The sequence below is a fragment of the Mobula birostris genome, chromosome 7 (assembly GCF_030028105.1).
Source record: "Mobula birostris isolate sMobBir1 chromosome 7, sMobBir1.hap1, whole genome shotgun sequence".
NCBI lineage: Eukaryota > Metazoa > Chordata > Chondrichthyes > Myliobatiformes > Myliobatidae > Mobula > Mobula birostris.
The window spans coordinates 27,364,656-27,378,879 of NC_092376.1; the positions used below are offsets into that span (position 1 = coordinate 27,364,656).

Consider the following 14,224-nt stretch of genomic DNA (forward strand, 5'->3'; position numbering starts at 1 on the left):
AAAGGAACCCTTAGGAGGCAGTGATCATAATATGAATGAATTTTGATTGCAATTTTAGAGGGAGAAGCATAAGTCAGATGTATCAGCATCACAATGGCATAAGGGGAATTACAAAGGCATGAGAGAGGAGCTTGCCCAGGTGGATTGGATAGTGATACTGGCAGGGATGGCAGCAGAGCAGAGGTGGCTGAAGTTTCTGGGAATAGTTCACAAGGCACGAGGTAGATATGTCCCACAAAAGAAGTAGTTTTCAAATGGCAGGGGTAGGCAACCGTGGCTGACAAGGGAAGTTAAGGACCGCTAAAAACCAAGGAAAGGGCATATAACGTAGTAAAACTGAGGGGAAGTTGGATGATTGGGAAGTTCTTAAAATCCAACAAAAAGCAACTAAAAGGCATAAGAAGGGAAGAGATGAAATATGAGGGCAAACTAGCCAATAATATAAAGCAGGGTATTGAAAGGTTTTTTCATTTATATAAAGAGCAAAAAGGAGGTGAGAGTTGATATTATACTACTGGAAAATTATGTCGCTGAGGTAGTACTGGGGGACAAAGAAATGGGGGATGAACTTAATAAGTACTTTGCATCACTGTGGAAGACTCTAGCAGTGTGCCAGTGGTTCGAAAGTGTTAGGGAGCAGGAGTGAGTGCCACTGCTATTACAAAGGAAAAAGTGCAAGGCAAACTAAAGGTCTTAAGGTGGATAAGTCACCTGGACCAGAAGGACTACATCCCAGAGTTCTGAAAGAGGTTGCTGAAGAGATAGCAGATGCATTGAGTTCAACTTGAAATTTGATAAGGAGAAAGTAAAGTCTGATGTAGCAGTATTTCAGTGGAGTACAGTGGTATGAAAGGGGAGTTGGCCAAATTAAATTGGAAGGAGCTGCTGTTAGGAATGTCAGCAGAGCAGCAATGGCATGCTGTTCTGGGAAAAATGAGGAAATGCAGGACATATGTATTCCAAAAATGAAGAAATACTCAAATCGTAAAATAGTACAACCATGGCTGACAAGGGAAGTCAAAGCTATTGTAAAAGCAAAAGAAAGGGCAAACAGCAAAGCAAACCTTAATGGGAAGATAGAGGATTGAGAAGTTTTTAAAAACCTACGGAGAACAATTTAAAAATCATTAGAAGGGAAAAGATGAAATATGAAAGCAAACTAGCAAATAATATCAAAGTAGATAGTAAAAGTTTTTTCAAATATATTAAAAATAAAAGAGAAATGAGAGTGGATATAGGACCACTAGAAAATGAGACAGGAGAAATAATAATGGGGGACAAAGAGATGGCTGATGAACTAAATGAGTATTTTGCATCAGTCTTCACTGTGGAAGACACTAGCAGTATGCCTGATGTTGTAGTGTGTGAAGGAAGAGAAGTGGGTGCAATTATTATTATAAGAGAGAAGGTGCTCCAAAAGCTGAAAGACCTAAAGGTACATAAGTCACCCGGACCAAATGAACTGCACCCTAGGGTTCTGAAAGAGTTTGCGTTAGAGATTGTGGTGGCATTAGAAATGATCTTTCAAAAATCAGTGGACTCTGGCATGTTGCCAGAGGACTGGAAAATTGCAAATGTCACTCCACTCTTTAAGAAAGGAGGAAGGCAGCAGAAAGGAAACTATAGACCAGTTAGCCTGACCTCAGTGGTTGGGAAGATGTTAGAGTCAGTTGTCAAGGATGAGGTGATGGAGTACTTGGTGACATAGGACAAGGTAATATAAAGTCAGCATGGTTTCCTTCAGGGAAAATCCTCCCTGTCGAACCTGTTGGAATTCTTTGAGGAGATTGCAAGTAGGTTAAATAAAGGGGATGCAGTGGATGTTATATATTTGGACTTTAAGAAGGCCTTTGACAAGGTGCTACACACGAGACTGCTTACCAAGTTAAGAGCCCATGGTTTAACAGGAAAGTTACTAACATGGTTAGAGCATTGGCTGATTGATCAGAGACAGCAAGTGGGAATAAAAAGGATCCTTTTCTGGTTGGTTGCCAGTGATTAGTAGTGACCCACAGGGGTCAGTGTTGGGACAACTTGTTTTTGTGCTATATATAAATGATTTAGAGATGGAATAGATAGGTGGCTTTGTTGCCAAATTTGCAGATGATACAAAGATTGGTGGAGGGGCAGGTAGTGTTGAGGAAACAGGTAGGTTGCAGAGGGACTTAGATAGATTAGGAGAATAGGCAGGAAAGTGGCAAATAAAATATGGAACTAAAAACCAGAGGACTGAAATGGTTGCCACAAGAGGACACAGGATTAAGGTGCTGGGGAGTAGGTACAGAGAAGATGTCAGGGGTAAGTTTTTTACTCAGAGAGTGGTGAGTGTGTGGAATAGGCTGCAGGCAACAGTGGTGGAGGCAGATACAATAGGATCTTTCAAGAGACTTTTGGATAGGTACATGGGGCTTAGAAAAATAGAAGGCTATGGGTAAGCCTAGTAATTTCTAAGGTAGGGACATGTTCGGCACAACTTTGTGGGCCAAAGGGCCTATTGTGCTGAGGTTTTCTATGTTTCTATACTGAATTTATGCAATGTGGCCAGTCTGAACTTTGGCTCTGTATTGATTAGTGTTTGATTCTTAAAGGCATAACTTATTTTATAGTTTTATTTTATACTTACTATTTTATAATTACATTTTAAAGGATGTCCTTTGACAGAACAAACTGGAGTTAAACCAAGTTCCTATGTATCATATTCTACATCAACCAATTCCACTCCTGTAAGAACTCCTCTGATAGAAAATTCATATTGTCCTATCTGGGAACACCAGTTGCAAACAAGGTAAGTGTTTACTGAAATTTTATGGCATAATTATGGAGCTTCCTTAGCTAATACAGTAAGCACCAGTTGGTGTGAATGATTACTAAACTGCAGAACCCTAAAAAGAAAATTGATGAACCCTGGGTCCCAACTGTTCAGTCATACCTGGGAACAATCTAATTTACTGTGGTTTCTCTTTGCACTTGCACAATATTACCTTTAGAATCCCATAAGCATCTATCCATGGACCTCAGTTTTATTTCTTGTCAACATGCAAACTCTCAGTGTAGGGTTGCTGCAGACTGTGTAGCTGCCTCAGTTCTAGCAAGCCAGGCTTCGTCCTGACCTCTGGTGCTGTCTATGTGGAGATTGCATTCTCTCCTTGGACTACCTACGCTCCAGTTTCCTTCCACATCCCAAAGGCTTGCTGGTTGTGTGGTTTATTGAAAGTGCCTCTGGTGTAGGCTGCTTAAAGGGAAGATGGGGGAGTGAGTATCAGAGAAAAGGATGTGTAGGAATAGAATTGCTCTGAGAGCCAGCAAAAAACTTGATTGGGCTGTGCTGGAAATACTGTACACTGCAAGTTCCACGTTCCTGCTGGTTCTAGCTGTTCACTATCACATTCTACCACAGGAGGTTGGACAAGATTTTTGAGAAAGATGGGTTTTCAGTCCTTGCCTCCATCCTAGCCATTCAGTCGTTCATTCCTTGGTTACTCTTTCAGATTTGAATTCTTATTTACCCCCCAGATTGCCTTTATGTTTCTGTTTAAGTTATAGAGGACTCAGAACAGTTTCACAAGGATGTTGCCTGGAGTGGATTGCTGCAGCTATAATGTGAGATTGGATAGACTGAGAACAAAAATGGCAAAGGGGTGACCTCATAGCAGATTATAGTGACAATCTTTTACCCATGGCAGAAGAGTCTAATACTAGAGGTTATGGGATTCAGGTAAGAGGGGAAAGATTTAATGTGGATCAGAGAGGCAATTTTGGAACACAGTGGGTACTAGAGTAAGCTGCCAGGGGTAGTGCTAGAGGTGGTTACAATTAGAATATTTAAAAGACATTTGGACAGGTACAAAGATTGGATGGTTTGGATTGATAGGTGACAAACCCAGGTAAATGCAGCTAACTTAAATAGGTCCTAAGGGAAAGAGGTTAAGGAGCCTGAAGACTACACTCAACATTTTAAGAACGTCTTCCCCTCCACCATCAGATTTCTTAACTGTCGATGAGCCCATGAACACGACCTCGCTGTTCATCTTTTACACAATTTATTTATTTTTGTGTCTTGTAATTTTTATGTCTTGCACTGTACTGATGCCGCAAAACAACAAATTTAATGATGTACGTCAGTGATAATATATATGTAATAAATATATATAATTTATAAATATAATATATCTGATTCTCATTCTAATCTAAGTCAGTTTGAATGAATTGGGCTTTTTGTGAAGGTAGCGTTCTTCGAGAGACATTCGATTTTGCTTTGGAGATGAAACACTATTTATATCATCTCAAACTAGTGATAATATTCCATCAGGAGTGCTCCATTCAATGTGAAAACCACATGTTATTTTGTTACATTCTTGTCTTCTTGAGCCAAGGGAAGCTATATAAATTAAGGTTCAAGCCCTAAAGTAGAATCTAGACGAGTCCTTAAAGATAATGTGGGTGCGATTTAGAAAATGAATAAATTTAACTGAAGATAAAGTTTGTTTTTTACCGTGGATTTTGTTTGTCTTATTCCAGGCTGCCCAAAGAGTTATTATTGGATCCACAGCAAACACTAGTTTTCAAAGTATGGCATAAAACAGGTAAATACTCAATATAGTTTTACGTTATTTATTTGATTCTGTTTTTGGACCAGCTGTTCCTGAATATATTTCGAAAGAGAACATTTGCTGAAACCCATTACTGATGGTATGTTATGGAATAGAAATTAAGCTAAAATGAATAAATAAGCTAATAGTAGTCTTCAGTTATTGAGGCATTTAACCAAATAGGTTAAAGTTTAGTCACTGCAGGAAGGTTGTGTGTTTGAAGAATGAAAGACAAATAGTGAATTCTGTTGGTGTATTCAATCTGTGAACACTAGTGAAAATAAAAAGGTAAGCACATACCAGAGTCATAGAGTTAGACATATGGAAACACACCTGTTGGATCAACTCGTCCAAGTCAAATATTTTGCCTACCAAGGTAGGCCCATTGGCCTGCATCGGTCCCTCTAAACCCCTCCTGTCCATATGCTTATATAAATGTTTTTTAAATGTTGTTATTGTACCTGCCTCAGCCAGTTTCTCTGGCAGCTTATTCTAAGTACATATCACCCCCTGTATAAAGATGTTGCCCTCCGTTCCCTTTCTACGTCCTTCATCCGTCAGTTTAAACTATGTCCTCTGGTTTTTAGCTCTCCTTCCCTGGGTATAGACTATGTGCATTCACCCTATCTATACTCATGATTTCACACACCTCTATATGATCACCGCTCAGTCTACTAGATTCCAAGGAATGAAGTCCTAGCCTTCCAAACCTCTCCCTATTACTCAGTCCCTTACATCTTAGCAGCATCCTTGTAAGTCTTCTCTGCTGTCTTTGTGACGTCCTTCCAATAACAGGGGGGATCAAAACTTTACATGATACTCCAGGTGCAGTCACACAACCATCTGGTATGACTGCAACATAACGTCCCAAGTTCCAAACTCAGTGCCCTGACTGATGAAGGCCAGCATGCCAGACATCCTTGCCACCCTGTCTCCTTTCAGTGAACCATATTCTTGTACTTCTTAGATCCCTTTGTTCCATAACACTCTCCAGGATGTTACCATTCACTGCGAAAGTTCTACCTGGATTTGATTTTCTGAAATGGAACACTTGGTGTTTATCCAAATGAATCTCCATTTGCCACTCCTCGGCCCACTTACTCAGTTGATCAAGATCCTCCTGAAATTTTTGATAACCTTTATAGTATGTGATGGAAAGAAAAGTCACTGGTTGAGTGACATTGAAGTCGATGAACTCAGATTTGAACCATAGCAATCAATGGTAAAGTTTCTTTGTAAGTTCAGATCTGTTAAGATCTATTTGGATTTGTTATATTTTACATACTCAGAAAACCTCTTTCATGGTACTATCATATTTATCAAAAGCATAAAAATGCTTTTTTTTTGTGTCCTAGATATTGACCGAGTTATAGGATTTGCATCTGTGGATCTTTCTCCTTTATTATCTGGATTTATGTCTATTTGTGGCTGGTATAATATCACTGACTTTAGTGGCCAGTGCCAAGGACAACTTAAGGTGGCAGTTACTCCAATGGAGAATATCTGTCACCTGAGAGAGAAGCGATGGACCCCAGCACAAAAACAGCCAGCAAATGTTGTAAGTTATTTTTAATGACAGACTAAAATGTACTGCTTTGACACTAAAGCTATAAAGGGATATGACTAAAGAGAAAGGTTTCATCAGTCTATTTGTGTGAATTCAATTTTGTGAAGTTCTCAGTGCTGTTCAGAGCAGTGTATCCCAACCTTTTTTAGCCCTTTCATACTTGCCAACACCCCTCTTGGGCACAATATACTTTCTAGCGCTACCATAGTGTAAAAACATGTCTACCATATACTAACATGAGTAAATAATTCTGCTTTAAATTTTTATTTATCTTTCAACCTAGCTTACACAGTACCTGTGTGCTGTACAGCAGCTTCAATATCACTATGACCCTTGAACTTGATGGTTTTCAGCAAGAGTTGAAATATCTGGTTCAAGTTGTGACAGCAAAAACCTTAAGTCCCTACATGTAACAATGTCAAAGTAGTTTCTGTTTCTTGTGAGTATGTGGATAACTGCACTGAAGCCTTTTTCAGCGAGGTAGGAGGATGAAAATGCAATGAAGAGCAGTTTGGATCTTCTCCAAAGACCAGGAAACTTTGTATGACAATGTAGCCACATACCACAAATGCTGACATTTTTGAAAAGCGTTTTTGCTTCTTCTTCATTCTGAATTTTGGTAATTTCTTCTTGCATCTATTCTTCCTGTTCTTCTTTGCAAAGAAATGGGTTAATTACCCAGTCTGGAATTTCTAGATCATTCAAATCCTTGAATCAATTCTGAAAATCCATCTTCAGTGACTGCAGATATAAGCAGTACTTTTCCAAATCACTGTCTGTGAAAGAGAGTGCCATACTTTCCATGCAGGGGTACTGTGAGAACATTCTTCTCCCAATGTTTTGCTTATATATTTCCAATTTTCCGTTAAAAGTGGAGACTGCACTTTTTGCCTGGATTAAATTGAAATTCTCACCCTACAGTTTCACATTTAGAATGTTCATCTTGTCTGAGTATGCCACATCTCCACATAGAAGTTCAGTCTTGTTTTCCAAGCTCTTTGTCAACTTTGAGAAAGATTAAACCACAGTGTCAAAAAGATCAAAGAAACATTTTAAGCAGTAGCCTTTTGACAGCTAACGCACTTCAGTGTGTAGAAGCAAACATTCAAACTTTTCATTATTATCTTGGCATAACTGATGAAATATTCTGCTATTTAATGGATGAGGTTTAATTTTGTTGATTGCAAATTTTACAAGAGTCATGCTTGAAAATTGTTGGCTGAGGTTTCTGGCTGCGAGGTGTTGACGTTGAATTACACAATGGATTGCAGACAGACTTGGAATGTTTTTTCCAATATGGTGCTTCATATGTTGCGCAAGGAATCATGTTCCTAATCTGAATACTTTTATCCTCAATATACATTTTGAGCTCATTGTAGATTGATTCTCTGGTAATATTTGTTTTTAACTTCTTACACCTTGAGGAATACTTGGGTTGGCAGGTTTACTGACTGCCACCCTCCCCCCCCAAAGAACCCTGAACATCCCCCGACGACTTCTGTTTCCCCTAATGGCCACTTGGGACACGTAACCACCCCCTTGGGGGGCAGTATTACCCCCATTGGGAATTACTGGTTTAGAAGTTTAGATTAAGTAATCTGCTTCTAAGAAAGATTATAACCATTATGCCAAAAAATTGATTTATTTTCCATTGTAAATAGATAATTTTTATTTATTAAATTTACTTATTCATGAAGCCCATTAAATGACAGAACTAGTCTTTTGAGATCTGAAACCCTTTCCACAACCTTAGTTGGAAATATCTGAGGAAGCATCCCGTTTACTCTCAGAAAAGCAAGGGAGCTTTATGTATATGGTTAGTTTCAGGAAGATCTCTTTGAGAATGTTAACATATGCTGCTTTTGGAATATCTGCTCAGTTCTGATGTATTGTTTGAAAAGCTTGAAAAAATTTCCTAGACTGAAACTAATATTTAGTCCTTGGCTACTTTCTGCTCTTCCTGCTCTAGATATTATTGTCAGTAAATGTTTATCATCATTGAAAATTGATCATCTACTTGTTTAAAATTATTCAAATCAAAGACGATCGCCTTTATAGTTCAAAGTTAAAGGAAGTGGAAATAAATCATTCTCACCTAACTTAATTTGTATTTTTATTTATCTTTTTCTTGTCTACCTTTAATCTTGACTATACTTAATATCCTTTAAAAGTGTTGTCTTCTATCTGGCATTATTTACTTTTCTGCCCTCCTGAAATGTACAATTTTCCTAATCTTTCAGTTTTATTTCTGTTTCGCAGTATTAGCCTGGCTAAAAACTTATTAGTTCTATCATCAAAGTTGCTGGTGAACGCAGCAGGCCAAGCAGCATCTGTAGGAAGAAGTGCCTACAGATCTTCCTACAGATGCTGCTTGGCCTGCTGCGTTCGCCAGCAACTTTGATGTGTGTTGCTTGAATTTCCAGCATCTGCAGAATTCCTGTTGTTTTAGTTCTATCATAATAGTTATTACTATACTTATACTTTATTGTCGCCAAACAAATGATAGTAGAACGTACAATCATCACAGCGATATTTGATTCTGCGCTTCCTGCTCCCTGGATTACAAATCAATAGTAAACATTAAATATTAAAAATTTAAATTATAAATTATAAACAGAAAATAGAAAAATGGAAAGTAAGGCAGTGCAAAAAAACCGAGAGGCAGGTCCGGATATTTGGAGGGTACGGCCCAGATCCGGGTCAGGATCCGTTCAGCAGTCTTATCACAGTTGGAAAGAAGCTGTTCCCAAATCTGGCCGTACCAGTCTTCAAGCTCCTGAGCCTTTTCCCGGAGGGAAGAGGGACGAAAAGTGTGTTGGTTGGGTGGGTCGTGTCCTTGATTATCCTGGCAGCACAGCTCCGACAGCGTGCGGTGTAAAGTGAGTCCAAGGACGGAAGATTGGTTTGTGTGATGTGCTGCGCCGTGTTCACGATCTTCTGCAGCTTCTTCCGGTCTTGGACAGGACAACTTCCATACCAGGTTGTGATGCACCCTAGAAGAATGCTTTCTGTGGTGCATCTATAAAAATTAGTGAGGGTTTTAGGGAACAGGCCAAATTTCTTCAGTTTCCTCAGGAAGTAAAGGTGCTGGTGGGCCTTCTTTGCAGGGGACTGTGCTTGGTTGGACCAAGTCAGGTCATTTGTGATATTGACCCCGAGGAACTTAAAGCTTTTGACTTGGTCCACTTGTGCACCACCGATGTAAATTGGGTTGTGCGTTCCACTACTCCTTCTGAAATCAACAACCAATTCCTTCGTCTTGCTGATGCTGAGGGATAGGTTATTGTCTTTGCACCATGCCACCAGGTTCTTAATTTCCTCTCTGTACTCAAACTCATCATTACCCAAGATACGGCCTACAATTACCCGAGATACTACCACAAATACAAGGGTGTTGTTAGGTTTTATCATTGAAATTGATTAAGACTTTTTTATAATTGTAGGAATCTGTAGCACAGAATAAGACTTAAACCCACTGTATCCATGCTAGTTATTCTGTCTAATCCCACCTTCTAGCTCTTAATTCATTGTTGTGGCACTTCGAACACTCATCAATACCTTTCATGCAGCTAACAAACCAACCACAAACGTTCCCCTGCCCCATCAACAACAGGTTAAAAAAAAAGCTTATTCTCCACTAATCATGTGACCATTTACTTCATAGTCCCCTATTCTTGCCTCTTGCCTAACTGCTAAGAAAAGTGGATCCTTCCTAGTTGCGCTCAGAATGTTAATACACTCGTGAAATCTTCGCACAATTTCCTCTGTCCCAAAGAAAACAATCTCAGCCTATTTAATCTTTCCTCATAGACAAATATGAGATCCATTCATGTATTCTGTAATGATCAGTACTGTAGCTGTGGTCTAACAGTACCAACATAATTTGCTTGAGTCCTGAAAAAGACGTATGCCAAGTGGACTTAAGTGTCCTTCTAGTCTTTTAGGAGGTCTGATTTCCTTTCCTTTATTGTGTGTCCAAATGCATTACTTCACAGTTCTTTAGATTGAATCCCACTTGACATCCCTTTGCCTGCCTGACTACTTTCTGCATTCAAATCAACACACACGAAATGTTGGAGGAACTCAGCAGCCCAGGCAGCATCTGTGGAAAAGAATAAACAGTTGTTGTTTTGGACCGAGTCCCTTCATCAGGACTGAGTTCCTCCAGTATTTTGTGTGTGTTGATTTAAATTTCCACTACTTGCAGATTTTTCCGTGTTGGTACTTTCTGCATTATGTAGCTTTCTTACTTACTACAAATTATAGATAAATTGTAGTTATGAAACTATACATTATATTTCATATTTTGCCAGTTTGTCATAATTACTTTGAAAAATGAATTGTGGGAACCGATATGGCATTAATATGTTTAGATTGTAGCATTGATAAAATTATGCAACTTTAAAATGTGTTTTACTACTGCATGATACACAATTTATTATTGGATTTTACATGCTGATAATATGTCAGCCTGAGTTTAGCAGTAACTTCTCTGTCAGAAAGCTCAAATACAACTCACAAGCATGCCTGATCTGGGTTGATGTTCCATGGAGTGTTGAAGAAATGCCATTCTGCTGAAGTTGGTGTATTTTAGGGGAAGATTAAGTGGAGTGTAGGTGGATGAAAAGATTTCGTGGCTTTATTTTAAAGGAAGACAGAGAAGTCCTCCATGATTTAGTACCCAATATATGTCTTTCAAGCATGGTCAGTAAACCATTATCTGCTCATTGCCTCTTTGATATTTGTGTGACTTTAGTGTCTGTAAGTTTGAACTCGTGCTTCCTGCTGTAAAGTGGTTATGGATTGAAATTTGTACCTTTGCTAGTCAGCTGTATTTTAAATTACAACTTATTCTAGAAGTATGGCTTTGAGTTAGTCATAGCTGATTGAGTCATAACATGTATTTCCTGCATATCTGCTCTGGACCCCACCCCAGCTAGATCAACAATAGAGTCCCTTTCTCCTTGCCTTTAATACCATCACCATCCACATCCAATGTATCATCCCCTGCTATTTCCACCACTTCCAAGACAATCCTAACCCCAACCCCATTCCCATCCACAGAGGCTGCTTCCTTCAGGATTCCCTGGTCTGCTTATCCCTTGCTACCCACTCCTCCCATTCCCTGACATTGTCCTCTGCAACGTAGGAGCTCTAACATCCAACTCTCCAACTCTCCACCTCATTCTTCACCACCATTGGGGACCTAAACAACCCTTGCAGATGAGGCAGAGGTTCACCTGGTCTACCTCATTTGGTGCTGACAATGTGGAGTGTTTGGCATTGCTGAGAAAAGGGATAGGCTAGGCAACTGTTTTGTGAAGCACTCAGTCTGCAATGACCATCCCGATCTTACACTTGCACGTCATTTTAAGTCTCCTTGCCATTTCCACACCAACCTGTCTGTCCTTAGCCTTCTCCATTTCTATGGAAAGGCCAAAAAAAAATTCAAAGAACGACATTACCCATTCTGCTTGGGTAGCTTGCAACCTGATGGTGTGAACATTGAATTTTACAATTTCATATAATCCACAGCCCCCCCCACCCCCCGAGTTCTACAATGCACACTCACCTGTCTACCTGTCTTCCGAATCAGAATCAGGTTTAATATCACTGGCATATGTTGTGAAATGTGTTGTTTTGTGATACATAACAAAAACTATAAATTACAATAAGAAGTGTATTTCTATATAAAAATTAAATAAATAGTGCAAAAAGGGAGAAAATAGTGAGGTAGTGTTCATTGGGTTCATTCTACTTTTGCTCATCTCTTCTACCTTCTGTTACTGGCTCTACCTTTCATCTATCAGCCTCTGTCCCACCCTCCTTCACACTGCCATGTACTAGCATTCTTTCCTGTTCCCCACAAGTCCTGATGTAGAATCTTGACCCCATTCATTGAATTACATCATTTGTCTCCAAATATGTTGCTTGACCTACTAATTTCTTCCAGTGTTCTGTTTTTTTTTTGTTTTAGATTCCAACATCTGCATCTCTTTTGTCTTCTTTAGTCTTATTATACCTGAGCTATTGATCTGAGGAAGTAAGCATACCTTCCATTCTAGTTCATTAAAAGGATGGATATGTTTAATGCCTGTCCCTAATTGCGCATGATAAGTTGGTAGTGTGCCATCACCTGCAACCGCTACAGTCATTCAGACTAAGGTGAACCCACAATGCAGTTAATAGGGAGTCTCAGGATGTGGACATAGAAAAACAGAAAGTATCAGTGATACACGTCCAAGTCAAAATGGTTTGAGACTTGGAAGGATAATTTATTGGGAGTGATCCGATGTGCCTGCTGTTCTTGACTGATAGTCAAGGTCATGTTTTGGGAAGTGCTGTCAGAATAGAATAGCTGCAGTATGATTTGTGGGAGATAAGTAAAGTTCCAGCTGTAATTTTTAATCATCAAATATAATACTTTCAAGTAATACTGTGTTTTGAGCATTATTCATTTACATCCTTGTATCCTATTCCATTCTGCATAGCTGCAAATATTTGTATTAACATCCAGATTCCCATCTATGTACATCTCTCTTCTGTTTGTTAAATGGTGATAAATATTCTGGCATGGCTATGAAAAGTGTTAAACTTTAAACAATTTAGGAATAGCATTATCTGCCGAGGACGTAAGAGAGGGACTAATGAATTGCACTTGTCTGACCCTGTTTCCAGTACTCCTTGACAAAACCTTAATTACTCAAGTTCATATCATCCAGAATAACTGCAAAAATTGACTGTGCTCTGTTGTGGTGAGAAATAAGCCATAAGGATGGAATACAAAGTCATTTTTAAAGCTATAGAAGCATCATCTTAGTTTTCCCAGTGTAACTGTGAGAAACAAAAAAAGCATTTAATATTATTTATTATAATATTTAACTTCATAGGCTCCTACCGTGGAACCATTGTTGTATAAGACCAGTGCCAAGTACAACTCATTCCCTAGTCACATCTCCAAATATTCAGAACAACTGATCAGTACATCTTGGAATCCTGATGCTTTCCCAGCCAGTGACAGGTTTGGAATAATGTTTTCACAGCTTTATAATTCTGGAAAATAACATTGAGACTCAACAATGCTGAGAAAATGTTGGCATGAGGGGTTAAAGGAATTAAAGAATAAACATTTCATCATGTATATACCTTTCAATGCCAATAGAAATGTGGTAACCTCTGAATTTCTTTATAGGTTAATGATTAAATTATTGACGGTATCAATATATATCCAAGATACTGTACTGTACTAGCTCATTAAGCTTATTTGTATATTGTCTTTTTTTCAGACAACTGTAATTTTGCAAGTGGAAAAATTCTTGATATATTAAATACAGGGACCAAACTGACTTTCATTGAGGGAATGCACAAGAGAAGGCAAAAAAGATTCTACTTCCCTCAGTAATCTGCTGAAGTTGTTAATATATATAAGGAGGTTCACCTGATTACATTAAAGATATCCACATTTGCCATAATATCATAAGGTACTGGAGCAGAATGAGACCATCACGGATTGGTAGGTCAACTGCTCTGCCTGTGATGCAAGGAATTACAGAACTGCATTACAGAAACCATCCTCCCCTCCACAGACTGTCTATATGTCTCGCAGCCTCAGTAAAACAGCCAGCATAATAAAAGACCCCATCTATCCCAGACATTCTCTCACCCCTCTCCCACCTGGCAGATTATACAAAAGCCTGAAAGTATGTACCACCAAGTTCAAAGACAACTTCTGCCCCGCTTTTACAAGACTATTGCATTATTTTCTGGATCAAAAAGATGTACTTTTGAACCTGACAATCAACAACGTTATGATCTTCCAACTAATTGTCTCCCTGCATTGCACTTTCTCTGTAGCTGCTACATTTAATTCTGTATTATCTTGCTTTACCTTGTACCTCCTCAGTGCACTGTGTAGTGTACTAATTTGTATGAATAGTATGCAAGACAAGCTTTTCACTTTACCTTGGTACCTATGACAATAATGAAACCAACCCCATTCAACCTCCTCTGCAGTTCAATCGTGATTTTTTTTCAATCTTATTCTCCTGCTTTCTCTCAGTAAAGTTTA

General features: G+C 38.9%; 1 protein-coding gene and 1 long non-coding RNA gene across 4 annotated transcripts in view; one reads left to right on the forward strand and one right to left on the reverse strand.

Annotated features, from left to right (window-relative positions):
* The window catches only part of c2cd3 (C2 domain containing 3 centriole elongation regulator), a 165,806-nt gene that overhangs the window by 109,078 nt on the left and 42,504 nt on the right, over positions 1 to 14,224 (forward strand). For all 3 annotated transcript variants that reach the window (XM_072262790.1, XM_072262791.1, XM_072262792.1), the window contains exons 25-28: positions 2,647 to 2,785; positions 4,519 to 4,583; positions 5,945 to 6,147; positions 13,047 to 13,177. In XM_072262790.1, coding sequence (XP_072118891.1) covers positions 2,647 to 2,785; positions 4,519 to 4,583; positions 5,945 to 6,147; positions 13,047 to 13,177 — 538 coding nt within the window. The remainder of the gene's footprint in view (positions 1 to 2,646; positions 2,786 to 4,518; positions 4,584 to 5,944; positions 6,148 to 13,046; positions 13,178 to 14,224) is intronic.
* Positions 1 to 14,224, reverse strand: part of LOC140200069 (uncharacterized) — an 89,375-nt gene that overhangs the window by 59,305 nt on the left and 15,846 nt on the right. The window lies entirely within an intron of this gene.